The sequence below is a fragment of the Rhinatrema bivittatum genome, chromosome 8 (assembly GCF_901001135.1).
Source record: "Rhinatrema bivittatum chromosome 8, aRhiBiv1.1, whole genome shotgun sequence".
NCBI lineage: Eukaryota > Metazoa > Chordata > Amphibia > Gymnophiona > Rhinatrematidae > Rhinatrema > Rhinatrema bivittatum.
In genome coordinates this window covers 275892099-275916680 of record NC_042622.1, presented here as the reverse complement: position 1 = coordinate 275916680, position 24582 = coordinate 275892099, and the positions used below count along the sequence as shown (strand labels likewise).

At 46.6% G+C, this 24582-nt stretch overlaps 1 protein-coding gene across 1 annotated transcript in view; it reads left to right on the top strand.

Annotated features, from left to right (window-relative positions):
- Positions 1 to 24582, top strand: part of DOT1L (DOT1 like histone lysine methyltransferase) — a 590530-nt gene that overhangs the window by 552457 nt on the left and 13491 nt on the right. Inside the window, 4 exon segments of the mRNA XM_029610991.1 lie at positions 830 to 1035; positions 6365 to 6435; positions 13733 to 14689; positions 15517 to 16138. Coding sequence (XP_029466851.1) covers positions 830 to 1035; positions 6365 to 6435; positions 13733 to 14689; positions 15517 to 16103 — 1821 coding nt within the window. The 3' untranslated portion in view covers positions 16104 to 16138.

The following is a 24582-nucleotide window of genomic DNA, read 5'->3' as shown; positions in this document are numbered from 1 at the left end:
GTGCTCTTACATGGCTGGGGGAGAGACTAGGCCAACTTGCCGCCTTCTTTCTACTCTTTGGTCGACCAAAACTGGAAGTACTGCCGAACCCTCCACTTACAGGAATGCTTAATGACCATCTAAACAAACACTGAATCAACTTTGGAAAACATTGTCTTTTGACTATAATAGTTAGTTGCTTCAGCTAGTTTATATATTGCAGTTCTAGTAGCCATATTGGTCCAGGGGAAAACTGGAGCGTTCGTAGCTTGTGTTACCTTTTTAAGGAGCAACCAAAAAAATTATGTAATATATTAGCTTTTGAGACCATATAGGTCTCTCTTTTTAGATGGTGCTATATGTGGGAGAAGTGGGCTAAAATCAGAGCAGTCAGAAGAGGTGGGCAAGAGGGGCAGCCACCTGGTTGCTGCACCACTGCCACTCTCACTACTGAAGCAGTAGAAGTAAGCTCCCGTGCAGCTGTTATAGGAAGAGTACTGATCCCAGGAGCTGGCTTTGTCATCAAAGAGGAACCCACCCCATTGGGATGGCTGCAGTATCAGAAGAGGATTCTCCTCTCCCCCTGTCAGACACAGTATCAGAAAGGGGGAATCCCACCTGTGATGCTGTTTTAGCCCAGCATCAGTCCTGACTATAAAATATCTTATACTTTTATTTACTTATTAAAATATTTATATACATATGGTGTGATGTGAGAGAACATAAAGAAAAAGGTTTATAGAAATCACATTATCAATCGCTCCCTCCCTGACTAGCAGGCTTAGCAATAGATTATTTTCCCCAAAACATGCTTTTACTAAAGGCCATATATGTTTTCTTTTAATAATAGGTCAGTAACATTAACCAGCCTTTAGAGATAACAGCCATTTCTTCCCCTGAAAACTCGTTGAAGAATTCTCCAGCCCCTTATCAGGACAACGACCAACCTCCAGTACTAAAAAAAGAGAAACCGATTGGTCAGTCTAATGGCATTCATTTCCTGCCGGTGACATCCGATGAAGAACAGGAATCAGAAGACGAGCACAACAGCACTAGGTGAGTCTTCTCAGGCACAGATCTCAAGGGAATCATCTCTTGCATTAAACCATACACAAACATCACATGGCACAGGATATGAGTTTGTTCATGTATACTGGGCATGCTTCCTGTTGTTCACACTGAAAGCTGTAGCACTTCTGAAGAAACTAGAAAATTACCCTATAGATTATTTTGTACATTTTTAGCCCAAGTTATCTTATTTAGTTCTTTATAATAAACAGATTTCTCTGTCTCTCTACTTTTGTACGTCTATCTGTATCATGGTTAAATCTTTTGTAACATATAAGATATTGATTGCCACCATCCTCTCTCAATGTTTATTAGAATGGAATTGGTTTATTTTTACCTTATTCCATGCTTCAGCTGTGGCTAGTAATCAATATTTATCAGCAGTGTACAATAATTTGAAAAATTTAAAAATACACACAAAATTAAGTAGTATAAAATACATCAAGTAATTCAAACAATATACAATAAAATCACATAGCATAACAATATACTTAGTTCAAACAAGCATAGAGAAAAATTCAGAAAATACAGTCCACATAGAAAAGGTTTAGAAATCCATTATATAAAATAAGATTTCTCTTCATCCAGTCAGACCAGTCCAGCCTCATGGATTATGCTCCCCAGCCAACAGATGGAGACAGAGAACAAAAGGTTTGCTGACGTCAACCCTAATAGGGTCCCATGTTGCCTTCAGCCTATCAGTATTCTCTGTCTTCAGCAGATGGTAGGCAAGCATCCCATGCTGTGACTGAGTCCTGGATTTAGGCCAGGTGAAGAAGCAGCTGATGGATTAGGCCACTCCTGAGGTGATAGTCTCTGAACTCCCACCCACAGTTCGAGCCTGTCTTTTGACCAGGGGGCTTACTTTTGGAATGGGTTTTCCAGCTTAAGCTGTGAAATTTCCCTGCTCTTCCTACCCCCATCTTTTTCTTTTCCCTCTGCTTCTTTGGCTCTGTCTTATTCCATGGCCTCTATGAAAAAAAAAAAAGAATAGGATTTTATTTTATTTGGCTAGTTTGGTATTTATCTTCACAATGGTTCACAGGTTCTTAGTAAAAGAAGAAATACAATTATAAAAATCATAAAAATACAATCATTGTACTAATAATTTAACAAGTTCAAAGAAACATTTAAGATCTCACTATTAAGACATAGTACAATAACTAAAGTTTATAACATAAGTTTCCTAGCGTGTAGCAGATGGATCCGGGACCAATGGATATAGTGTGCTCCTGATAGCATTTGGAGACCGAGTCAGATTTCAATCTGACGTCAGCACTACATATACCCGTGCATGAGACTTTGCTCTCCAGTTTTTTCCGTCTCCATAGCAGTTCAGGACTTCACATACGCTTGCACAGCGTTAGAAAACCAAACTCCAAATTTAAAGAAGATACAAAGAAAAACTTCCTCCAAAACAAGCCGCGTTCTCCTGCGGTGATACCTAAGGGTCCCTCCCACAGTCGAGATTTCCTGAGGTGATTTGCGAGATCCCTCAGAAGTAAGCCTCTGTCCCAGCGTGGACTTAGCCCCCGGGAAAGGGAGCGGCTGAGAGGCAGCCTCGGTCCGGTAGCCGACCTGGCTTGGACTTAGCCCCCTGAAAAGGGAGCGACTGAGAGGCAGCGGATGCAGAACCGAGCACGGCGGTGAAGGTAATTCCCTCTCCCCCCGCAGCCGGAGACCGCCCGGCAGAGGACCGGGAAGCGCTGAGACAAGGTGATGTAGAAAACTTTCTCTAGGTCTCCGAGGCTCGGATAGCGGCTCAGATCGTCCCTCTGGCATCTGTACATTCGGGTTGAGCAGCCCCGTCCGGGCTAGACCCCGATCTGGCAAGAGGTCCTCCCACGTGGAGATCCCCTGGGGGGGGGCCGCCATCTTACCATGTGGTCGCCAGCGCCTCCCCCCCCGTCACTGCGTCGTCTGCACAACCGAGCCATGCACACAGCGGCCAGCCGGGTGCACAAAGTACTTGTGCGCATAGCGGCACGCGCATCTACGCTGTGCGCCCAGGGGCGCCAAGCACACAATGTAGGCGCACCCGGAACACATATCCAGGCCTCCCGGCATGCGCACCTGTACAGGATACACGTACAAATCGTGGCACCGCTGTCCAAGACAGCTAAAGGGCCAGTACTCTGCCCAGCATGCCATCTGAGATCGGTGCAGCTCGAGGTGAACTCTGCCCTGTGCCTGCTATGTGAAGAAGCTCGGGGGGGAGACGACACAAGGTCCCCCTCAGCCTGTAGAGGATTCCGGATCCACCAGCGAGACTACCCCGGACCTCTCTATTCCTGACTCTGCCCCTCCACAGTGGGGGCCCTCAGGGAGCGCCGTAGGACCCAATGCAGTCACAGGCAACTTCACCTGGGTGGGATTCTTCGCTGAGCTGCAATCCTACATCCAGGCACAGGCAGGGCCACCAGCGGCACAACTACAACCCCCGCCAGTGGTCCAGAACCTCCCAGGCCCCTCCCGGCCTCCACCAGATGAGCTTCCCTTGGACAAATACTTCCCCTTAGGGGACACAGATGATTTGGAGGAGGAATCAGAACCCCTGGAAGAGGGGGAATTCCCACCAGGAATGGAACCGTATCGCACCATGACGCACTTCTTCCCGAAAGATGAATTATCAGATCTCTTAGCCACTAGTCTGAAGGCACTGGCCATCCCGGACACATGCAACACAGCAGAATCCAAAGCAAGCCCCTTCCTGGCTGGGCTCATGCCATTTCCCTACGCTACAGGCCGTACGACAACTGATCGACCTAGAATGGGATGCTCCAGAGGCCATCTTTAAGGGAGGTCGAGCCCTAGAAGCTCTCTACCCCTTGGACCCCGCGATGAATGAACTCCTGAGGTTTCCCAAGGTCGACGCCCTGGTCTGTGCCACCACAAAGCGCACTACCATACCAGTCAAGGGAGGAGCTTCACTCAAGGTTGCCAATGACAGACGGCAGGAATCCATCCTCAAGTAGTCTTACAATGTATCAGCTATGACCTTACAGATCACTGCCTGCTGCACTGTGGTATCATGCGCCTGCCTGGCTATGGCCAGGGTCGTAACTACTCCAATCGAGGCATTAGACCCAGCAATATCATTCCTCACGGATTCGACCTCAGACCTGGTACACACCTCAGCCAGGAGCCTCTCATCCATAGTGGTAGCCAGAAGACAGCTCTGGCTTCGAAGCTGGTCAGCTGATGCAAACTCTAAGACGAGGCTCAAGAGAATGCCCTTTAGAGGAAAACTCCTATTTGGAAGCGACCTGGACAAATTAGCCAATAAATGGGGCGAGTCCCCTGTACCCTGTCTACCGGAGGGCAGGAACAAGAGGAACCAACGCCCCTCTCCCCGGGCACCCAAGGGCAGAGGATCCCAGCGTTATAGACCATACAAAAACACTTACCAAGCGCCCCGCTGGCAAGGGGCAGTCCTTTCAGAACAGCACAACAAAAGAGGAGCCGGCTCAGGACCCGGCCCCAGCCGCAACACGCAATGAGAATCAGCAGACCCATCTACAGGAAGAGATCATAAGGGGCAGGCTTGCCCTATTCTTCCAAAGATGGGTCGAAATAATGTCGGACAATTGGGTCCTATCCATCATCCGAGAGGGATACTACCTGGACTTCCACAGCATATCCCCGGACAAGTTTGTGATTTCTCCATGCCACGACCCCTCCAAAAGGAAGGCAGTGGAAACCACACTATCAAAACTACTCGCCTTAAAAGCAATAGCACCAGTGTCCACGCACCAACAAAATTCTGGGCACTATTCCATCTACTTCATCGTGCCCAAGAACGAGGGAACATTCCGGCCCATACTGGACCTCAAGACAGTCAGTCGCTACCTGAAGGTACCCTGCTTCCGCATGGAAACCCTGCGTTTTGTCATAAAGGCGGTACAACCGGGATGATTCCTAACCTCCCTGGATCTGTCAGAAGCCTGGATACATCCCATGAGTCTGGCTGGATGAAGAGAAAGTAAAAATGTATTCTTACCTTATAATTTATTTTCCTTGAGTCCAGCCAGATCAGGACTCCCTAACTACCAAGACTTTTTCTGCTCTATCTGTGTTTTAGGTGGCTCCCAATAACATAAGGAGTTTCATTCATAACACATTTGGTTGGGTCATGCTTTATAGGTTTCCTTTGAATTTTCTAAAGGTTCTTGTCTTATCTAATCATATCTAAATTGTTAATACCTGGAAGTTCCTTGGTTCTAAGGCTGGGAAGGTTGTCTATATCTTAAGCTTCTTACATAGAACACTGACAGGCTGAGGATAGCATAATCTGTGTCTGGACTCAACAAAAGGATGTTATCAGGTAAGAATAAATGTCTCCATATACAGTAATTCTAAAGCAGAAACATCACCATGGGCTTGGGGAAACACAACTTTCAAGCCTTTCCGAAATTTTTCTTTTCTGAGACTAATTGGTAAAATGGTCCACAACAAAGTTGTAAAACTAAACGTGATGTTGTGGGTCTGTTCTACGTGCATTACATTTCCATTGCAAATTAAGTACCTAGAAAGCTAGCTGGAAGGCTCCGTGGCAGTGTTGCATGCAAGCAATAATGGGTTTGGTTTCTGCTTATCAGCCCTGTAGGGTCTGAGATCACTGTGAAGGCAGCTTTCATAGCCCTTGGGAGGAATCTCCATGATTTCCCAACAGTGAAAACTAAGGGTGTAATTCAGCATCTACTCATACCAGGTTTCAAAGGAGGCTACAGTGTACAGCCCGTTAATGAGAACTTGCTACAATAACTGGGTTATCAGAAGAGAAGGGTGAGGCTACAGTGTACGGCCCGTTAATGAGAACTTGCTACAATGACTGGGTTATCAGAAGAGAAGGGTGAGGCTACAGTGTACGGCCCGTTAATGAGAACTTGCTACAATGACTGGATTATCAGAAGAGAAGGGTGAGGCTACAGTGTACGGCCCGTTAATGAGAACTTGCTACAATGACTGGGTTATCAGAAGAGAAGGGTGAGGCTACAGTGTACGGCCCGTTAATGAGAACTTGCTACAATGACTGGATTATCAGAAGAGAAGGGTGAGGCTACAGTGTACGGCCCGTTAATGAGAACTTGCTACAATGACTGGGTTATCAGAAGAGAAGGGTGAGGCTTGATTGGGGAGACAATTTGTGGTGACCATGAATGAAGGCCCATAGCACCTTAGCTTCAAATGTCCTCTCTGATAGCTGGTAATGAGCTGGAAGATTACGTAGAGAATGGTAAAGTACAATGAAAAATAATGGAATAAGTAAACAAACTTTGGTCACACACATTATTCTAATCTTTTATTCTCCTGATAGGATTGAGAGAAAAATTGCAACAATCTCGCTGGAAAACAGAGATTCTCCGCAAAAGTATGACAGTGAGAAAGGTAAATGCAGTAAAATCTTTAGTAATTGTTCAGTACTGGATGCAAGACCTGGATGCAGCTCCCTGTATAGTCTTCTGCTCCCAAGGCTGATGGTGAGGCAGAAAGATTGTCCCTTATGAAGATAGTGGAAAATACAGCCAGGTAATCAGAAGTATCTTGGATTTAGGTTTGAGGGCTGAACTTGCTCCCTATCAAATCTGCTAGAGATTGCCTGTGAGTGGGAGAAGAATAAAGAGGAGAATATATATTAAGAGCAAAGGGGGCAAGGGAGATCATGAGTAAACAACCTTATACAATTTATATATGTTTGCCAATCTAATCCACCACTATCTCTCTCTGCATGGAGTATGATCCAGAATTATGCTTGGAGTTAGGGGAAGAGAGGTTAGTAGCCTAACTGGGAAAAAGAAGGATGTGGTTTTATGGTTTGCTATCTTTTTTTTTTTTGTAACTTTAAAGGGAAGATTCCATGACTGTAGAGTGTCCCCTTTATATCCCCATGCCTTACTTTATCTTTGTGCTAGACTAGTAGAAATGTCTGCTTTCTCATCACTATAAAACTTGACTTCATCTGCACTCAGGCAGGACACTTCACACAAGTGGGTTGTGCACCTCTACCAGCAGATGGGGACGGAGTAAAAATGATTCACTGATCTCACGGACTTACAGCCCTGATCAGACAGCAGTCACCAGTATTCTCCATCTCCAGCAGATGGTGGACATGTTTCTCCCTCCTGGGAATTGCTTGTAGTAAAAAAAGAAAGAAAGAAAGAAGATAGATTTCAGAGCACTGCTTGAGCTCTTGAGGTGACACCATGTTTTGATCTCTCCTTCAGTTGAGCATTTTAAGTCTGGGAGCTGGGCAAGTATAGGCTTTATGGGGAAAAAGAAAAGCAGTTTGTGGATGAGGGGGGACTGCTTGGCGGTTGAAGGCTTGTGCCCTCCCCCCAACCCATATAGCCGGTGACCCGATTGTGCTCTCAGCCAGGGAGGGCTGAGCTCGTGTAAAAAAGAGTAGGGAAGTTTCAGTCCCCCCCTCTCTTTTTTCTTACCGGGTTGTCTTGCCTCGGTATTGGTGGCTCTGAGTCTTTACCCACCTTCCCTCTCACTTCTCTGGGATGTTAGTGTTTAGCAGAGGTGGCTTGGCCTCAGCGACTTCAGCTAGGCCTCATTCCTCAGGCTGGATCCTGCGGCGGCAATTTTCCTGCGCGCAGGCGTGTGCGCACAGTCTTGCCACCCTGCAGTGTTCTGATGTAAGTGCACCTATATTTGTGTGGGGGTGTTTTGTGTTCATATGACCGCGGCCTAGTTTTGAGCGTGTAGTTACATGCAGGGTTCTTGTGCGCATAAGACCATGACCTACTTTTTGGGTGCATATTTGTGTGTGTACACCCAGATGACTCTGGTGGTCAGCGCGCAGGAGGCCGTCTAGAGCCCAGTGCAGAAAGACTATGGCGCCAGGGACAAAACAGTCTAAGCGCCTGGCTATCTGTGAGGCTTGAAATATGAGCAATCCATCCATCATTTTCACTGCGCTGCTTGGATGCGCAAGGTGATTTGGCCATTTCAGATATTGCCGATGTTGAGACATCACTTTGGGAGGGAAGTGGGCAGAAGGCAACCCAGCTGATGGGTCCCTTCCCCCCTTGTTCCCAATCCGGCAGAAGGGTGGGAGAGTGTCTGGTTTTGGGCATATGGGCCCCAGTTTGGATACCTCCTCCTTTTCCTTGGTGGAATTTTTCCAGCATCTGCAGGCTTTTCTGCAGAGGTGCCCAGGGCAGCAGTTTTGGGGCTCCCATTTGTCAGTCACTGCAGATAAGTGCTGCAGGGAAGCTATCTCTGGTGGTGATTGGAGAGATGTGGATCATACCACCTCAGATGACTTCGATAGGGTCTTGGGTTTCTCTCTTTTGGAAGAGGGAGAAATTCCACCTGATTTGGAACTGCATCGGACTGTGCTCTGGATTTTTCACAAAGATGAAGACCTTGAAGACACTCGGTAGGGATGGGGGTGACGCTGTGGGCTTGCAAAAAAAAGATCCCATATTAGTCACCTTATGCAAGGCGTCCTATTTCTTTCCCTTTCTGGATCCAATTCAAGTTGATTGACCTTGAATGGAGTGCCCCAGAAGTACATTTTAAAAGGGAGCACATTTTAGTGGGTTTATACCCCTTGGATCCAAAGGCAAGGGATCAGTTGTGATTCCTGAAGGTGGATGCCTTGGTATGCACTGTGAGCAAGCAAACCACCATCCCAGTGGAAGGAGGGGCAACGCTAAAAGAATCTCAGGATAGGAGGATTGAGGCTATCCTTAAGCAGGCCTTTGAGGCCACGGCAATAAATTTGCAGATTTTTTTTCTTGCTGCTCCCTGGTTGCTTGGGCTGTTTGCTTCTCTCTCAAGAGACACAAGGAGCGGGGTCTGATGGCAGATCAGCGATGGAACCAGATGCTGCATTCTTAGCTTAGAGGGGTGGTTTCTGTGATAACAGCTAGACGCCAGTTGTGGCTGTGAAATTGGTTGACAGACACTATTTCCAAGTGTCTTTTTGTTCGGCAGTGAGTTGGGAAGAAAACGGTGAAATAGCTGGAAGGGAATCCAAGGTTCCTCGTTTACCAGAGGACCAGAAGGCGGCATCGTGTCCTTTTGGGGCAAAGGGCTGCTCCATGGATTCTCGTCCTTACAGAAAGGTCTCATCCCTTTGGAAAATCTCAGTCTTTTCAGTCTAGAAAGTCTCGTAAGGTTACGGGCTTCGGAACCAGAGCACCTCTATCTTCACAATGAAAATGTGCGAGCCCACCTTCTGGTACAGGAGATAGGTGGATGTCCATCTCTCTTTTATCAGAGGTGGGTCCAGATTACGACAGACCAGTGGGTCCTGAACCCGGTGAGGGATGGCTATGATCTGGAATTTCATCAAATTCCTCTGGATGCCTTTATGGTCTCTCCATGCAATTCTCTACAGAAGAAAGTGACAGTGGAGACTACGTTAAGGAGGCTGTTGGATTTGAAGGCCGTGATTCCTGTTCTCAGATCTCAGGAAAATACAGGGTGCTATTCCAATTATTTTGTCGTTCCCAAGAAAGAGGAGGGGTCTTTTCGGCCTGTCTTGGATCTCAGTTGTCAGTTGACATTTGTATGTAACTCATTTCCAAATGGAAACTCTGTGTTCCATAATAATGGCAGTGCAAGCAGGGGAATTTCTCGCATCTCTTGGCCATATTCCCATTTGTTCTAGGACATCGTCATCAATTTCAGGCTTTGCGCTTTGCGCTGGCAACTGCACCCAGGACCTTCTCCAAGGTCATGGTGGTGGTAGAGACAGCTCTGCGCAAGGAGGGCATTCTAGTCCATCCATATCTGGACGACTGGTGAATTCGGACCAAAAGTGCAGAAGAGAACCGCTTGACTTCTGGCAAGGTGATTTCCTTGCTTCAGGAGCTAGGCTGGATGGTTAACTTAGCCAAGAGCAGTTTACAGCTGGCTCAAACACTAGAGTATCTCGGCCTGCAATTCAATAGCAAGTAGGGCAGAGTATTTCTGTCAGAGGGTAGCATACAGGTTCAGGCCCTGAGAAGGACAATTTACCTGATGATGTGGTCTTATCTGCAAGCCCTGGGGTCGATGGCAGCCATGTTGGACGTCCTTCCCTGGGTGAGGGTGCATATGCGGCCCCCCCCTTAGCGCACGTTGCTCTCCCAGTGGAATCCACAGTCACAGGAGTACATAGTGAGACTCCACTTGCCATAGGATGTGAGCGTCCAGTTGCAGTGGTGGTTACAAGCGGTTCATCTCAGGAAGGGAGTTTCCTTGGAGACACCGGAATGGTTGGGGCTTACAACAGATGCGAGCCTTCTGGGATGGAGGGCTCACAGTCAAGAGTTGATGACGCAAGGCCGCTGGAGTTTCAAGGAGCAGCAGTGGACCATCAATTGTTTAGAGGCTCATGCAATTCGTCTGGCATGATTGTGATTCAGTGAGTGACTGGAAGCTTGAGCGGTGGTGAGGTTAATGTCAGATAATGCCGTAACAGTGGCTTACATCAGTCATCAAGGCAGAACCAGAAGCCAACAGGTGTCAGTGAAATGCCCTCATGGAGTGGGCAAAATGACATCTACAGGACATAACCATTTCCTGCATTGCTGGAAAGGACAGTGTATGGGCCGACTTCCTCAGCAAGCAAGACTTGTACCCTGGAGAGAGGGAGTTAGCAGACGAAGTTTTTCAACTCATAGTGGTGCACTGGGGTCACTCATATCTGGATTTTCTGGCGACCTTCAGCAATGTGAAGGTACCATGTTGGTGGTAGTTCAGTTGCAGAAGGAATCTGGGGGCTCTAGGCATCTTTGCTCTTGTTCAGGTCTGGCCGTGGAGCAGACTGTTGTATGCTTTCCCACCTTGGCCAGTGATAGGCAGGCTCATTCAAAAGATTGCAAGTCACACCGAAACTGTACTTCTGTTGTCTCCAAGTTAGCCCCGGAATCTGTGGTATGCCTATCTTCAGAGACTTCTGGTGGACAGTCCTCTCAGACTGCCACTCAGAAAGGAACTATTTCATCATTGGGCCCATTCTGCGTGATAATCTGGGTCAGTTTTATCTTAGTTTGGCCCAAAAAGAGGGATTGGTCTTCTGCAGTGATTTCCACTCTGCTCCGGGCCAGGAAGTTTACTACATCTCTAGCTTATGTTAGAGTTTGGAGAGTATTTGAGAGCTGCTGTGAGGAGCGAGGTTCTCATCTTCTCAAAGATGAAATTTCTCTGATATTGGAATTTTTATAGGAAGGCTTGTTTAAAGCTTGGCCCTTAACACTCTAAAGGTGCAGGTAGCAGCTCTCGCTTATTATAGGGGACAAGTCAGTGATGAGTCCAGGATTTTGAAGGGAGTTAAGTATCTGCATCCTCCCTTGTGGCTACCGGTGCCTCTTTGGGACCTTAATCTGGTCTTGATTTTTTTGGCGGGTCCCACTTTTCAGCCACTGCATGGTCTCTCTTTATGGCTGCCCACTTTGAAAACTGTTTTTCTCATAGCAATCTGTTTAACAGAGAGAATCTCTGAGCTGCAACTTATTTCATGCTATGAGCCATTTCTACAATTGATTCTATGGGTGTACAGCTTTTTGCCGAAAGTGGTTTTAGAGTTTCATTTGAATCAGACTATTTCCCTACCCACGCTGAACAGGGATAGATATGAGCGTGATTACTGTCTGTTGCATGCCTTTAATGTCAAGTGGCATCTGGTGCAGTACTTGAAGATGAATAAATCTTTCAGGAAGTCTGATGGTCTATGCTCCATGATGGAGGTATACAGGTTGAACCCGCAACACAGGCAACTATTGCCCGTTTGGTAAAAGAAGGCATCCCAGCTGCCTACGTGGATGCCAATGTCCCATTACTTACAGGTTAAGGCGCATTCCACTATGGCTCAGGTGGTATTGTGGGCGGAGCTTCAGTTGTCTCCTGTTGAGATTTGTCGAGCAGTGACATGATCCTCCTTACATACTTTCTGCAAGCATTACCGCTTGGACGTTCGACTCAGGAGGCAGCAGCCTTTGCACGTGCAGTGTTGACGGGACTGTGGTCAGCCTCCTGCCCTTTTTGGGAGTGGCTTTGGTACATCCCATTTGTGTGGATTGGCCTGCCTGAGTGCAGAGGAATGAGAAATTACTACTTACCTGATGACTTCCTTTCCTCTAAGGAAGGCAGGCCAATCCACAACCCACCCTGGGCTGCCTACTTGCTTTTAGTTCATCCCTTAGGTAGGACGATGAAGAGTGTTATTTCTGTAACTTCATTTGCTGGATTGGTAAGTGCCATAACTAGCCCCTACGGTTAGTGCATGTTAATTCTTTTAACTGAGCTCATTATTCCCATTTGATTGGAATCATTAGTGGTTGTCTGTTAATAGTCATGATCATGTATAATCAGTTTGTCCACAGTTTTGCTTTTCCAGAGAATACTGGCAGGTTGATGTCAAGGCAGGGCTATATGTCCATGACATTGGCGAGTCAGTTTTACTCTGTGTCCATCTGCTGGTAGAGGTGCATAACTCACGTGTGTGGATTAGCCTGGTTCCTTAGAGGAAAGGAAATTATCAGGTATTTAGTAATTTCTCCTTGTAATGGTGTGTGTTTGACATTTCCCTTTTTTGTCTCTGACTTTGAGTTTGCAGCATAATTAACGACATGTACCATTTCCATGAAGATTCAGTTTCAATAGTATTTTCTGGTGCCGGAAGAGTATAGCATAAAAAGCAGAATTAGAGAAAAAGAATCTTTGACTCTGGAAAGAGACTATTGGGAGAAAATATAATCTTTCAAAGCTTCTAACCAGATATGGATGATATTCACTGCTTTTGTATTGTGATTCTGCAGCCCTGAGCACGATGCATCTTACCTCTGGATAGGGAACAGTAGGCCTGCTTGGATCTCACAGTTAGTGACAGCAATGGGAAATTTCAAACACAACTTTGGAAGTCAAAGTCCTAGATGGGTGGTATAGGAAAATTGTATTGTAACAAGTTTGTAAGCTGGCGTGAGGGGCAAGATAAATTGCTCATTGTAATTCGCCTTGTGACCAACTTTTGGGGAAAAGACAGAATATCAAATGTTCATAAATAAATATCTTCCTTTCAAGATTGTCAGCACAGTGGGTGGCTCCAACTAGTCCTTATTTCCAGCCTCTTCTGCATTTCAGTGGCATAGTGAAATGATTCCCAAACTGGGGTTTTGAGCTCTTCAGCTGAGTTTGGTTTTCACGGTAACTGAATATGCAGGAGTAACCTTTTAATAAGTGGATGCAAATGTATCTCATAAATATTAATTGCGGAGATCTGTAAATCAGACCTGATTGAGGATCTTAAGTACAGAATTTTGGGAACCACTGGTATAGTAAGTTCATCATTGTCAAGTACAGATTTGTGAGTTGGGACTGCTAAAATACTAGCTATGGTTCCTTGGTGGGAGGAGTGATCACAAAGAACAGTTTTTATAGTGACTTCTGGTGGTTGGCCAGAGAGTAGAAGTGGTAACTCTTAGGGAGATGTAGCTTCATCTCCTGGCCACGGAAAGGTGATGTGGGTAAAAGTGAAATCTGAGGCTGTGCAGTGATGGTTCCCTAAGGAGATCTGGATAGGACGGATTATGGAGCGAGGTGCTGCATACCATCCACTTCTCCTTAGGAAGTCAAGAGCGAGACTGTGCGGAGGAATGTTAGAAGAAACACTAAATACATCTTTTATCCTATTACTATCATTAGATTGTAGTGCCTCAGTTGATTTTTATCATCTTACATTCCCAAGCAGGAGGGAGTTTGTCTGGCCGGAAGCAAGCACAAACCAATGAGAACATAAATAGCAGTAAATGGAAGTCGACCTTTTCCCCAATATCTGATATCAACTTGACCAAAACTCCGGACAGCCCATCCCAGGCTCTTTCACCTCTGAGCCAGAATGCCCTGTTTGCCTTTAGGCCATTATCCGAAGATAATCTGTCTACAGATGCCAAGACTGTCTCTCATATGAGGAAGAGCGCCGCTATGTGCTCTGTGCTGGATGGATCTGGCCCCAACACAAACCTAAGCAATGGCTATACTTTCAATGGTGGCTTGTCAGTCGACAGCGGTTTGCACAGCTTCAGCAATGGTGCTTCTCTCTCGCACAAAACACCAGAGATGGTGATCTTAAACTCTGCGCTGAGCTTTCAATCCCAACGGAACAAGGATGCCAGTGTCTGTGAAGCCAACCCCTTTCTGAGTAAGAGGCAGCTGGAAGGCCTGGGTGGCATGAAAGGGGATGACCTCACTAGGCTATTGATCAAAAGCAAAGAGGTCGCGGAGTTACAGCTTCGGACAGAGAAGGGCGCCTCACCGCAGAATGGCAAGATCTGCAAAGGGCGGGAACGAGAGGTGGAGTTTAAAAACGGCCACACCCGTTTTATCTCGGCTGCTCCTGGAGGTCTTCTGAATGGCAAAAGCCTGCCCACCTCCATGTCCTCCTTAGGGGGCCTGACCTCGTCTGTGCAGGCTCACCCTCACATCTTAAACACATACACCACTGGATCTCAGTTCCCCCTCAGCCCCGTGTCCCTGCAGGGAAGCCTGGGCTCTGTGGCCGGCTCATCGGTGTTACAGTCCTTGTTCAGCTCTATGCCAGCTGCCGCCAGCCTGGTCCACGTGTCCTCCGCCACAAGCAGACTGACCAATTCACAGGCTGTGGGAAACTTCTCTGCTCCTGGGCTTACAGGTGGAGCAGTTGGAGGTAGGCAGACTTTCTTCTTCTATGTCAGCTTTAAAAATGTCGAACATAGCCAGGACTGAAAAGTAAGCGTAGAATTGCAGTTTGGCATGAAACAGCATGAAATCAGGAGGCACACTGTATATACCTCAACACATTTTAAATCAGCACACCAAACGTTTAACATTCGTAGACAGATAAAACAAATTCATTAAGATTCTTCTGATTGTTGCACACACATCTGTGAATATTTGTTTCTTTTTAAATTTGTTTTCATCTGCCATATTACCAGTGATATTTCAACAAACTTCTCCCATTGGAGTTTTTGTGATTCACAATTGTTCATTGGAACTTGAAGTTCCCTTTTCTGCAATGATAATGTTGCTTATGGTAAAATCCTGACTCCCCCAAATGTCCATGCATTTAGCTTAAAGTTTGGTATACTAGAATCTCTCCACTGTCCAGCACGGGAGCCTCCCTTTCCCTTCCCCATATTCCCCTCCCTTGCAGCCTGATAAATGGAAGTGAAGGGGAGCAGCTGCTGCCATAACCCTGGAGTTATCTGGGTGTTGTAGAGTAGTGCATCCTGCTTGATATGCTGGGGGTATGGTTAGTTTCCTTTCTTCAGGAATTGAAAATATAACAACTCCAAGATAGCTGCTGCTTTGGCCTTTTTGTTAAATCTCCTTTGCTGTCTGTGCTTCCATGCCGCATATTTGACTCCTACCCATTATAATTTTGCTTTTGTTTTCATGTTCTGTTCTTGTATTGTGACTGCCCATCTTTTGAAGCTACATTTTTTGTTTTGTTTTTGTTTTTTTTGTTTTGTTTTTCTTTTCTCCTGTTTGCAGGTATTTTTAACCATGCGATGCCTTCTGCTGCTTCTCATCAGTTTGGAGCCAGTTTTGTCAATGGTGCCAGCTCTAGCAGCTCGATGTTAAACTTAAATCAGTTGCAAGCTGCTGCTGCTGCTTCCGCTTCCCCTCCTTTTCAGCCTCCTTCCTCTGGCTCTGTCGCTTGCAGTGAGAGCAAGGCCATGCATCAGCAGAGCTCCGCTTCTGTACAGTGTGTCCCTCCCACCCCTCCTCCTCCTAACATTTCTTTACCACCTCCACCTCCTTTGCTCACGTCAAATTCTACTGAGCCTACACTTCTGCAAAACCTGTCATCTGTACCAACTAATGATGCATTTTTGCCACCCTCTTCCACCATGTCTGTCCAGTCTGCTAATTCCTTATCTATCAAACTATCATCCCTGCAGCAGAAAGCATCCCTGCCTTCTTTTACAGTCCACCATCAGCCTTTGCCCTGCTTGACTGTGGCACAGTCCACACCTCTGATCCCGCAGCCCAACGCATCAAGCTCGTCCACTATGTGGGTCACACTTGGCATGCAGTCTCCTTATGCTTCGCACCTTTCTGGGGTAAAGCCACGATAAAGAACTTGCTTAGCTAAGAGTACGTATTTTGTAAGGTAAGGCAGGTGCTTTTATTTAGGCAGCATTTCAATGGACGCTTTTTTTTGTTTCAGGCTGTTCAGACTCTGCAGTTGGGTCTCAGAAACCAGTTTTCAGGTATAGCGATGCACCAGAGCAGAAATGGGATGGTGTAGTGACCGAAGGAAAGGGCAAGGTGGCACAGTGTGCTAGGCTCTTGCACCTCTCAAAACCTAAGTGCTAAGTGGTCTATGAAGTCAGAAATACTGGTTGAAGATTGAGAAAGTGGAGGTGCATTTAACTCCTTTGGTAATGGGGAGTTGGGATTTACCTCTGATGAAAGCTTGAGTGATTTTAATGATCAAGTAAATAAAAGTGTAACATTAATGCTATAGTTAAAAATACTCTTCTGAGACACAGAAGAATATTTTTAATTTAATTTGTATTTGGATGCTTCTGGTTGCAGGTCCCAGTGTCATTACCTGGTGAGGTCTCTGACACATCAGGGCTTTAAACCAGTGATTCTATGAACAAGGTATTGCTGTTCTGTCAAAATCCAGAAGCATTCTGCCTGTTATAACTTTAGGACACTACAGGTTATATTTTTCTTGAATTTTACAACACTTCATGAGTGCTGGCCTGTGCCTCCTAATAGATCAGACCTAATATCCAAGTTAAAGCACTGCTGATCACATATATTAAACAATCGGTCAGGTGCTGGATGCATTAACTATGTATTATGTAACTCCCAGTTGTGCATACAGGTCCCTATTAAAGAAGATTAACTTCATCTTTATCAAGCCAGACCAGTCCAGGCACATGGATTATGCCTCCCAAACAGCAAATGGAGACAGAAATAAACAGATTTCCCTGTACGTGCCTGGATCAGTCCAGACTCCTGGGTTTATTCATCCCTGCCAGCAGATGGAGACAGAGAGAGCCTCGCTGACACTGTTTGAAAAGCCCTGGTGCCACCTGCAGTAGCTCAGTATTTCTCTGTCTCCAGCAGATGGCTGGTGCATAAACCAATCCTTTTTTCTTTACCCTTGCATTTTAGATATTTTTTTCTCTTTTTGGGTGAGCCTTCCTCCCAGGGGACTGGTTCCTTGGTGGACCCATTCCTTGTTGGTTGAGGTGGACCAGTTAAGGTCCAATTTGGTGCCGTGGGGTGTACTGCTGGTGGTCCAGATCCCTCCCCTCAGGAGGCCGGCCATGTGGCTTCCAGCCCCCCTTTTTCTTTTCAGGGGATTCTCTCCTTATTCAAGAAGCTGATTTGCGCTGGACAGCTCCTTTCTGCTTAGGAGGGGAATCTTCCTGTCACTTTTTTGTTAGCTTGCCCCGTCCCCCCTCCTGCAGGTCGCGCCAGTTTTTGTCGCTGAATTTTTGAGTTTTTGGATTTTTTTGTTTTACTTTGTGTTACCGGCATGGTTCGCAGCTCGGCTTGCTGTGCATGTGGGGTGGTCCCGGCGCATCTTAGTCGGTCAGGGCTTTGCTCTGGGTGCATTTCGGGGGGAAAGGGCCCCCCTAAACGCCTGCACCTGTGTAAGCACATGGCTTCCGCGGTCGGGCCACTTTGTCAGCCTCCCGAGGACTCCGGGGCTGCCGGATTCACGCGTGCCGCCATTTTTTGAGGGGGAGGGAGATCTTCCACCTCGGCTCTCCCCGGTTCATCCCGGACCCCCTGATGGGCAGGGGCTCCCCGGAGGGGCAAATCATCCAGGTCCTTTACCTCGGGGACCTGGGGGAGACCAGATCCCCATTTCCCTCTGGGTTCGCGCCCTTTTTCACCAGATTTTATTCTCCTGCTACACCAAGCTTATCTAGCGTAGCAGGAAGGTTATGGAGGGGGCCACAATTGCCCCTGGCTCCCCAGGGTCCGGGTGTGCGGCCTCCGGGGTCTGATGCAGGGTCCACGTTGCCGCGGGACTCGGGCATCCCATTGATGCCCAGCCCGGGAGGGGGGGGCAACCAGGGGACTTACAGGTCCCTCCGGCAGGGGCAGCGCCGGCCTCCGCCGCACAGGATCTGGCATCTCCGGACGTGAATCAAGGAGATGACATAGGAATGCCATCAGTGGCAGAAGGGTATGATCTCAAAATTCTCGGGTTGTTCCGGAGGGAAGAGTTGGCACCTCTGCTTCTGCGGGTTCTTGAGGAGTTGGGTTTAAAACCTCCTCAGGAAGTTCCAGAATTGGATGGAGCAGACCCTGTCCTGGACAGTCTTCGGGCTCCTCCTTCCGCCTTCCCGTATCATAGGTCAGTGCGGCAGTTGATTGAGCATGAGTGGGATTCCCCGACTCCGGTTTGAGGGTGGGTAGGGCTATGGCCAAACTCTACCCCTTGCCAGAACAGACCTTGGAGCTTTTTTGCGCTTCCATGGGTGGATGCGGTGGTTTCCGTGGTCACTAAAAAGACTATGATTCCGGTGGCGGGGGCCACAGCACTAAAGGATGTCCAAGATCGGAAGTTAGAACTTCACCTCAAGAGAATTTTTGAGAGTGCGGCCTTGGGGCTCCAGGCTGCCATTTGCTCAGGCTTTATGCAGAGAGCATGTCTGAGATGGGTGCAGAAATTTCAGGATGGACCATCTGGTTCCGACACGGATGCAGATCGCGTGTGCGAGTCGGTCGCGTATATGGCAGATGACGCTGTATGATTTGGTGCATTCGCTGTCGCGAGTTATGAGTTCTGCGGTCACGACCCGCCGTTTACTATGGCTCCATCATTGGTCTGCGGATGTATCCTCTAAGCCCCAGTTAGGTTCCTTGCCTTTTAAGGGTCGTCTCTTGCCTGGAGAGCAGCTCGAACAGCTGATCAAGCAACTGAGTGAGACAAAGGTACACAAGCTGCTGGAGGACAAGCCTAGGAATCGCCAGGCTTTTCAATCCCAGTCCCGCTTCAGGGACGGCAGGTGGGTCTCATCCTTCTAGATGGTCCCGTAGGGTCGCAGTCACAAAAACCATTTCAACCGCAGGGCTCGAATTGGAATCAGTCCTTTCGCGGCGGGCAAAGACCTTTCAGAGCTCCCTCAGCTGGGGGAGCAGCAGCAGTCAAGGCCTCCCAATGAAGCGAGGCCGGTTCACTCCGCCGTTCCCTATATAGGGGGTCAGCTGGCAGATTTTTACGGGGAGTGGACCAACATCACGCAGGATCAGTGGGTCCTTTCAGTTATAAGAGATGGTTACGCTTTAGAGTTTGCACGTCCCATTTGCGACCTCTTCTTAGTCTCTCCTTGCGGGTTCTCAGCGAAGCGTGTGGTTCGGGAGACTTTGCGCAGGTTGCGTGGCTTGGGAGCGGTGGTCCCAATACCTCCACGCGAATGGGGCAGGGGTAGTTACTCCATGTATTTCGTGGTCCTGAAAAAGGAAGGCATGTTTCGACCCATCCTGGACCTCAAATCAGTCAAAGCGTCCTTAAAGATTCCTCGGTTTCGGATGGAGACTTTACGGTCAATAATTGCGGCGGTCCGCTCTCAGGTGTTTTTGGCTTCCCTGGATCTGATGGAGGCGTATCTGCATATCCCTATTCGCCTAGAGCATCAGCATTTTCTGCAGTTTGCAGTGTTGGGTCAACATTTCCAATTCCAGGCTCTCCCTTTCGGATTAGCGACAGCTCATCGCACGTTCACCAAGGTGATGGTGGTGGTGGCGGCAGCTCTCTGACACAAAGGGGTGTTGGTGCACCCTTATCTCAACGATTGGCTAATTCGGGAGAAGTCGTTGGACAGCTGCCGTTCTTCATTTCAGAAAGTTATTAGTCTGTTGGAGTCTCTCGGGTGGGTGGTCAATTGGGCAAAGAGTCATTTGGAGCCGACCCAGATGTTAGAATACCTAGGAGCTCGTTTCAACACGAGCCAAGGCAGGGTATTTCTCACTCAGGAGAGGATACTCAGACTACAGTCACAAGTTCGCCACTTGTTGGCGTTGAAGATACCATAAGTCTGGGACTTTTTGCAGGTTCTGGGATTGATGGCCTCAACTCTGGAATTAGTGCCGTGGGCCTTCGCGCATATGCGCCCACTTCAGAGGGCCCTGTTGGACAAATGGAATTCTCTGTCGCAGGCTTTTCATTTTCCGGTTTTGCTGGATGCGTCGACACGGACCAGCCTCTCGTGGTGGCTACAGTCTTCCAATCTACAGCGTGGAGTCAGTCTCGAAGTTCCGGAGTGGGTGGTTCTCACTACCGATGCCAATCTCTCTGGTTGGGGAGCGGTCTGCGAGCGACAGTCAGCCCAGGGCATTTAGTCAGCGGTGGAAGCCTCATGGCCTATCAACCAGTTAGAGACCAGGGCGGTGCGGCTGGCACTTCAAGTCTTTCTCCCCCTCGTTCAGGGTTGTTCAGTCAGGGTTCTGTCGGACAACGGTTGCTTACATCAGTCGTCAGGGCGGGACCAAGAGCCAGGGGGTGGCACTGGAAGCTCAGGAATTGTTTCAATGGGCGGAGCGGTACTTGGGCCAGCTAGCAACTTCTCATATCGCAGGTGTTGACAACGATTTCCTCAGTCGTCAGAGCTTAGATCCAGGCGAGTAGGAGTTGGCGGAGTCCACAATGTGGCTCATCCGAAGAAGGTGGGGCCGTCTCCACGTCTATTTGATGGCAACTCGGCTCAATGCGAAGATTCCTCAGTTTTTCAGTCACAGGAGAGAATAAATTTCCCTCCCTCCTCCTCCTGAGCCCTGTGGCTGTGCCTGGTTCCTGCTTGTTAAAACTGTAAAACAAACAAAAAAAAATATCCAGAAGGCAAAAGAATGGTTTGCTGTCTGAGGAACTGCAGGCTAAGGTAAGGGAGAGAAAACAAGGGCATCTCTTCAGTAGCGCAGGAAGTGCTCAGTGGTTTGCAGTGCATGTGATTAGACAGTGGGAGGGAGAAGCCTCTATAAATCTTGTGGGGAAGAGAGGATAGCATGCAGAGTAGTCTAGTCTGCTCCAGGAGGGCTGCATCACGGGGTTGTCTGCAGCTGTTCTCGCCTACGTATTTGCTTTGGTAGCTAGTATGTAAGAAATGAATTTCCCATTTGGATAATCGTGATCTCGGATGCCAGTCTCTGTATAGTAGCTCAAGGCACTTGGAAACTGGAAAAAGCCAAGTGGTCCATATATTGGTTGGAAACCAGAGCAATAGGGAAGGCACTCCTTTTAGTTTAGGGTCATGTGGTCAGGGTCTTGTTAGCTAATGCTATGACAGTGGCATATGTGATTCCCTAAGATGGAATAAGGTGTCAGCATACTCATACTCACTAATCTCTGTTTTATTATCTTAAGATTATTTTTAAGGTACTAAACATGCCACACTCTTACATGCTATTTTCAATATTATTTTATTGTAACTACTATTTAATTATGTTCTTACCTGCTCTTTATATTATTTTATTGTAACTATTATTTTATTATGATCTTATGCTAATGTAATTTTATATATTTTGGTTTTATTGTGTTTATTTTGTTGTAATTTTTTACTGTTGTAAACCGTTATGGCTACACCGAATGACGGTATATAAAATCAGTAAATAAATAAATGGTGGAAGAGATAGGTCTGCAGTTAGTCTGAGTGGAGAATCATGTAAAAGGGCTCTCTGCCACTTTTATAGTGGGAGTATGATAGAGATATTTAAATTTGCAAAGGTTTCCATGCACAAGAGGCAAACCTTTCAACGGAAAAGAGACTGTAAAATAGATCATGGCATGAGTGGAGGAGTAGCCTAGTGATTAGAGCAGCGGGCTATGAACCAGGAAAGCAGATTCAAATCCCACTGCCGTTCCTTGTGACCTTGGGCAAGTCACTTTACCCTCAATTGCCTCAGGTAGAAACTTACAGTCAAATTTTAAAATGAGCAGACATAACACTGGAATTTAAATCATGCACGCACATGCACACATATAATTTAAAATACACCTACCGCACATAAGTATGCTCCTAATTTTAAGCTGTTACTCGTGCAAACGTACTTGGCATATCTTCCTTAGCACTTTGTCGCTTTAACACACGTAGGTAAGCGGATTTTTAAAATATGCTCGCGTGGAGGTCATTCCCAGTTTTTCCAGTTAGTCCACTAGTTTGCCCAATCACTCGAGGTCATCCAGACTCCTCTGGTTCTTCAGCCTGCACTCCCCTGAGTTTACCTGGACACCTCCCCCTATTGTGTTAAGCCTAAAACATGATTTTTGCAGACTTACTCCCTCATCAGAAGGAGCAGTAAATATACATGGTAATGTACACTGTGACCTCCGGTTTTAAAATACAGATTTACATACATAACTGTTGGCCCCTGCACTGGAACGCCCATGTCCCATCTCTTTTTCATTGCCTTTTCTTTTAGCTCATGCATGCTCACATACATGTATAATTAGTGGCTTTTAAAATCTGCGTTGCTCACCCTCAGCCTACATACATGTGTATACGGGCATTTTAGTGCAAGCAACACTTTTAAAATTCGGCCCTTAGATTATAAGCCCTCTGGAGATGGGGAAATACCTACATATACCTGAATGTAATCCACTTTGAAGTGCCAAAAAGCAGAAGCTAAGTAAAATAAATAAAGGAGGGTGAAAGGGGGTAGATTCAGGAGTAATCTTTGGCAATATTTCTTTACAGAGAGAGTAGTGGTTGCATGGAAAAGCCTCCCAGTGAAAGTGATGGAGACAAAAACTGTATCTGAATTAAAGAAAGCATGGGATAAATACAGGGGATCTAAATTAGTTGGGCAGCTGAGCAGACTAGATAGGACATGTGATCTTTTTCTGTCATCATGTTTCTATGAGTAGAGAATGTGTAAGTGGACTTCCTGTGTCACAACCAACTGGACCTTGGAGGATAGAGTCTGTCTCAGGAGGCATTCTCCCAGATTGTGTCCAAATGGGGAACACTATTGATGAACTTGTTTGTTAGCAGAAATGTATAGGTATGAAGATTTTTTTCAGCCAATAAAGGGTAAAAGGTTCAACCATTTTGGATGCACTGATTCAAGACTGGCTAGTTCAGGGTTCTCTCTGTGGCCTCTGGGGGGCAGAGTCACGCAGAAGATTTTCTGGGAATCGGGCTAGTGATATCGAAAACTCCCAATTGGCCAAGGTGTTCAGTATGTAGATCTTCTGAGGATGCTGGATGGGATTTGCTAGTTTGCTTCAGGATGGGGGCCTACTGTTCAGGAACCAGTGGTTCACAAGGATCCATCTCAGTCTTGTCTTTCAGCTTTGCCTTTGAGAGAACTTATCTGTCAGAGAAGAGAGAGTCTCAGAAAGTTGTAAATACCCTTTGTGGTCCAAAAATGTTTTCCCATCCTTGGCATATGTGCGAGTCTGGAAGTTGTTTGAGGATTACTACTCAGGAAGATCTCAGCTAGAGGAGCTTTGATGCTGGTGATCTTAAAATTCCTGCAGAGTGGATTGCATAAGTGTTGGCCCTGAACTACCTAAGGTGCAAGTAGTGGCTATTGCCTGTTACAGAAGCAAGTTGATGGACAGACCTTTATCATCTCTTCCAAATGTGTCTTCTTCCTTCAGAAAGTGAAGCGTAATCAGCCTTCAGTAAGAGGACCTCTCTGGAATCAGAATTTGGTGGTGTTATACCTGGTTGGTCATCTTTTGAGCCTTTAAAAGAGGCATCACTTAAGCTGATTACTCTTCAGGTGGTGTTTTCTGGTAGCATTCATTTTTGCCAGATGGAGCTGCAGATAGGGAAATCCTACAGTACCTGAATGTAATCCACTTTGAAATGCTGAAAAAAAAGTGTGAAAAGCAAAATATAAAAATCTAAATAAATAAAGTATAGAGATCCCTTTTTTGGGTTTTTCAGATGAGGCGGTATAAATTCTCTTGGTTCCTTTGTTCCTTCTTAAGATGGTTCGAATTTTTTCATCTTAACTAGATGGGTATATCTTCCTTTCTTTCAAGGAGACTAGGGTGGAGAAGAGTGTGCTCAATTTCATCATTTAGATGTTAGGAGTTCTACTGCTGTAATCAACAGTCACTAATAGTTTGATAGTATTGGAGTATCATTTTGTTGGTTTAGTGGTTCTAAAAGGGTCAGAATAGTTTCAAAAGCATCAATAGCTTGTTGGAGTAAGGAAGTGATAGGGGAGGCTTACAAATCCAAGGAATTGCTGCTTTCCATGAAATTGAGAGTGTACTGTACAGGTGCATCATGAGCAGAACTTCACCTGGTATCACCATTGGAGATTTGCAGAGGCAACATGATCTTCCTTGCATACTTATTCAAAGCACTATCTTCTCAACCTTCTGGCCAGGGAAGAGGCTGTTTTTGTTTCAGAATTCTTGAGAGTGGGCTTAGTAGTGTCTGACTCAGTAGAAGATAGCTTGGATACATCCTAAGCGTATGGATTGATCTAATTGGATAAAGAGGAAGGAGAAATTAGTTCTTACTTGATAATTTCCTTTCCTTGAGTCCAGCCAGGCCAGTCCAGGACTTTCCCTGTTCTGCTAAATGTGCTATTTTCCTGAATAATTTTCAGAATAACTGCTTGTGT